The sequence below is a fragment of the Eublepharis macularius genome, chromosome 14, assembly GCF_028583425.1.
Source record: "Eublepharis macularius isolate TG4126 chromosome 14, MPM_Emac_v1.0, whole genome shotgun sequence".
Taxonomy (NCBI): Eukaryota; Metazoa; Chordata; class Lepidosauria; order Squamata; family Eublepharidae; genus Eublepharis; species Eublepharis macularius.
Window position 1 is genome coordinate 59,396,405 of NC_072803.1, and position 3,634 is coordinate 59,400,038.

The 3,634-nt window shown below is 59.4% G+C and overlaps 1 protein-coding gene across 1 annotated transcript; it reads left to right on the forward strand.

Annotated features, from left to right (window-relative positions):
- The first annotated feature begins 439 nt into the window (after positions 1 to 439).
- IER5L (immediate early response 5 like) lies at positions 440 to 3,265 on the forward strand. The gene has a single exon (XM_054997850.1). The coding sequence runs from the start codon at positions 666 to 668 to the stop codon at positions 1,755 to 1,757; it is 1,092 nt and encodes a 363-aa protein (XP_054853825.1). The 5' UTR covers positions 440 to 665; the 3' UTR covers positions 1,758 to 3,265.
- The last annotated feature ends 369 nt before the right edge of the window (positions 3,266 to 3,634 follow it).

Consider the following 3,634-nt stretch of genomic DNA (forward strand, 5'->3'; position numbering starts at 1 on the left):
CCCTCCCCCTTCCCGCACATGGCGAGGCGCTCACCTGGCCGGGGGCGCCCGAGCCCCGCCGGAGGGCAGCCCCGGACCCCGCCCGCGCCAGCTTCTGCGCCCCCGCCCGCGGGCTGCCTCGCCTGCCCCTGCGGCTGCCCCCGCTCCGGTGGCCGCGTCCGCTTCGCTTTGGCGGCGGCGGCGGCGGCGGCTCGCTCCTCTCCCGAGAACATTCCAGCCAGCCCGAAAGCCCCAAGTCTGTTCGGTATTTGAATAGCACAAAGGAACCGCCGCGCCTGGATTGGCCGGCCAGGCATCTCTGGGGCGGGCGGCGGTTGCCAATCCAAGCCGAAGACGCTCGGCGATAGGCGCCGGCGGCCGGGGGCGGGCCGGGCGAGGCCGTATAAATGGCGGGGGTTGGGTAAGCGAGCGCTTATTGCCTCGCACTCCAAGGCGCGGACGGTCGGAGCGGGCCGGAGGGGCGGGACGGCCGGCGAGCCCGAGGCGCGCAGCCAGGCAGGCAGGGGCGCATGGTGGCGGCGAGGGCGCCCGGCGCGGCGGCCAGTCCCTGAGAGCCGGCGCCTCGCCTCGCCGCCGTCGGAGGGCCGGCTCGCGGCCGCTCCCTGCGTCCCCGCGCCCGGGTGGATGCGGGCCCGGGCGTGCGGCGGCGGCGGCGGCGGAGGAGGATGGAGTGCGCCCTCGACGCCCAGGCGCTGATCAGCCTCTCGCTGCGCAAGATCCACAGCTCGCGCACGCAGCGCGGCGGCATCAAGCTGCACAAGAACCTGCTGGTCTCCTATGTGCTCCGCAACGCCCGGCAGCTCTACCTGAGCGAGCGCTACGCCGAGCTCTACCGGCGCCAGCAGCACCACTACCCGGAGGGCGGCGGGCTGCTGCCGGGCATGGCTCTTCCCGCCGGCTGCGCGCCCGCCGCGGGGCCCGAGGGCGCCGCCGACTTCAGCCCGCTCCACTTGCCCGGCGACGAGCAGGGCCAGCTGCGGAGCTGCGCCCTGGCCCGGGCGGGCAGCGGCGGCGGCGAGCTGCTGGAGATGCCCGTCTGCGCCGCGCTCCACGACGAGGAGCCGCTGGGGGGGCCGCCGCCGGCCGCGCTCTGCAGGGACTCGCCGCCCGCCTTCTACCCCCGGCCCGGCGGCGGCGGCGCGGGCGCCTCCCCGCCGCCCTGCGCCTCGCCCGGACTGCCGTACCCGGGCGCGGGGAGCTGCGACTTCGCGGCCGGCGCGCCGTCGGGGCTGCCGCCCGGCCCCGCGCACTGCTCCAGCCGCACCACCGTCTTGGACCTGGACACGCACGTGGTGACCACGGTGGAGAACGGCTTCCTGCACCAGGAGTGCTGCGCGCAGTGCCCCGCCTGCTGCTGCCCGGGCGGCCCGCACCTCCCGCCGCCGCCCAGCCCGGGCGCCAAGCGCAAGTACTACCCGGGCCAGGAGAGCGAAGAGGAGGGCGGCGGCGGCGCGGCGGGCCCGGCGGGCGGCGGCGGCGGCGAGCCTGCCTTCGCCCCCTGCCCCAAGCGCGCCCGCTTCGAGGACTTCAGCGCCGAGCCGGGCCCGGACTCGTCCAACATCTCCAACTTAATTTCCATTTTCGGCTCCGGTTTCACGGGGCTGGTGAGCCGGCAGCAGCAGCAGCAGCAGCAACAGCACCACCACCACCAGCAGCAGCAGCAGGCGGACTCGGAGCAGCCCCTCAACGGGCAGCTCTGTAGCAAGCAGGCGCTGGCCAGCCTGGGGGCTTGGACGCGGGCGATCGTGGCCTTCTAGGGGGGGGGGGGGCTTGGCGAGCTGACCGGGAAGGGGCGACGGGGAGGGGGGCCCGGCTCCGGAACAAAAGACCCGGCGGGGGAGAGAGGAGAAAAGCCAAGCGAATGTTTTATAAAATTGTACCATAAACTTTAATTCGAAGATCTCGGGTCTTTATTTTTACAGAGATGGAAAAAAATAGTACCTATTTAAAGAAAAACCAGTCCTCCTTTTGTGTCTTTGCTGGGGCGGTGTTGGGTTTGTGTCTCTTTCGCTTTTCTCTTTTCCCTGTTGAACCCTTCCAGGCTTTTTCGGGTTTGGTTTCCCAAAGGGGTGTTCTTCTTGGATCCCGCTTGAGGAGGGGGGAGAAAGAGGACTTGGCCGAAAGGGGACGGAGGGGCCTGCTGGTGGGGAGGCTCTCCGGGGGGCCCCATTAGCCCCAAAAGGGGGCCGGCCCCTGGCCCACCGAAGACTTCAGTGTTTGGGAAGCGGGCAAGCTGCCGCCAACTGTGCCACATGCTGGGGGGTTGCAGGGGGGGGGGGTGAATGCATAGATGCTATGTTGCCATGTAGCTAAGGGGGTGAACTCCAGTTGCAATTTTTTAAAATATGCCGGGGATTGTTAAATTGGTTTCTAGATCTCCCCCCCCCCCCAAGAAAGAACCCTGAAAAATATCACCCGTGTGGATTCTTCTAGGTTCAGTTTCCCTTTGCAGGAACTTGGACTGGGTAGCCAACCTTCCTCTTCTGGAAAGGGAGAAAATTCTTCTATACAGAGCCCAAGAAGGAAAAATTTTAAAAATCAAAAAAAATATGGAAATCAACTTTTTTTCCTGGAAGCAATTTGTCTGATGTAATTTGGCATTTGTATCGTCTGAGGGGTACAAGTCTTATCCCTGCTTCCTCCTTCCACCTTTTGTGTTCTTGAAATCTCTCGTTCTATCTACTTATATTTTAAAACAAGATACTTTGATTTGGGGAAGGGGGGGTCCCAAATGGCAACTGCTTTCTCCCATCATGCACCGCTCTGCAGGTCCTTCTTTCCCTTCTCCTCTGTTTGTGCACTGGATGGGGGTTGCTGTGCGAATGAAAATGCCACCAGTAAATGTGTTAACACTATTTTAGCGTCTTTCAATGTGCTGGGGGCGGGGGAGGGAAAATACTTTTTTTAAAAGTTTGGATTCTTAATTTCAGCCTTTTCAACCTAAAGCCAGCATTGTTTGGGTCTTGTGTGCAAAAGTCTGTAATCTGTAGCCTTTTTTCTTTTCTAAAAAATATATTTAAATTTTGTGTTTTTAAAGGGGGGGAACCTTTTGTTATAAAAAGGTATCTTGCAGCCTGCCATCGAAATTTCACATTAAGCACTGTGTGTATTAAAGGATGCATTGCCAAACAGCAGGGGGGTTTTGTTTGTATCTCTGTATAATTTTTCCTCTGTGTGCATACTGAATTGTATATCACCGGGTAAAACTGTTCAGAATTGTTTTAAATTTATAATCTTAATAAAAAGTCCAGTTAAAAAAGTTAAATGGGCCTTTTCTTTTTGTCCCTCTTCAGGAAAGTGGCAACAGACTCAGTCACTAGCCCAAGTTAGGTTTACAACCATTTCAGAAATGCTTACTTGTACACAGACTTCATTGATTTCAGCAGTGTTTTCAAATGAGATTTAGGGAAGTAGTCTTACAGGTTTCAGTCCGCTACTATCTTGAGATTTGTGGATAACTTGCTAGATGAAGCTTCAGAAACATATATGTCCCTGTATATTTATATAATGCTAACTTGGAACAAATCTTAGAACAATGTTTTCTTACACTACCATTAGACTTACATCTGCAGCAGTTGCCAAAATGGAACGGAGGGAGAATATTCAAGATTCTTTTCTAACCGAAGCACTGCAG

Coding starts and splice junctions, on each gene's coding strand:
- IER5L (XM_054997850.1), top strand. CDS start 666: ATGGAGTGCGCCCTCGACGCCCAGGCGCTGATCAGCCTCTCGCTGCGC.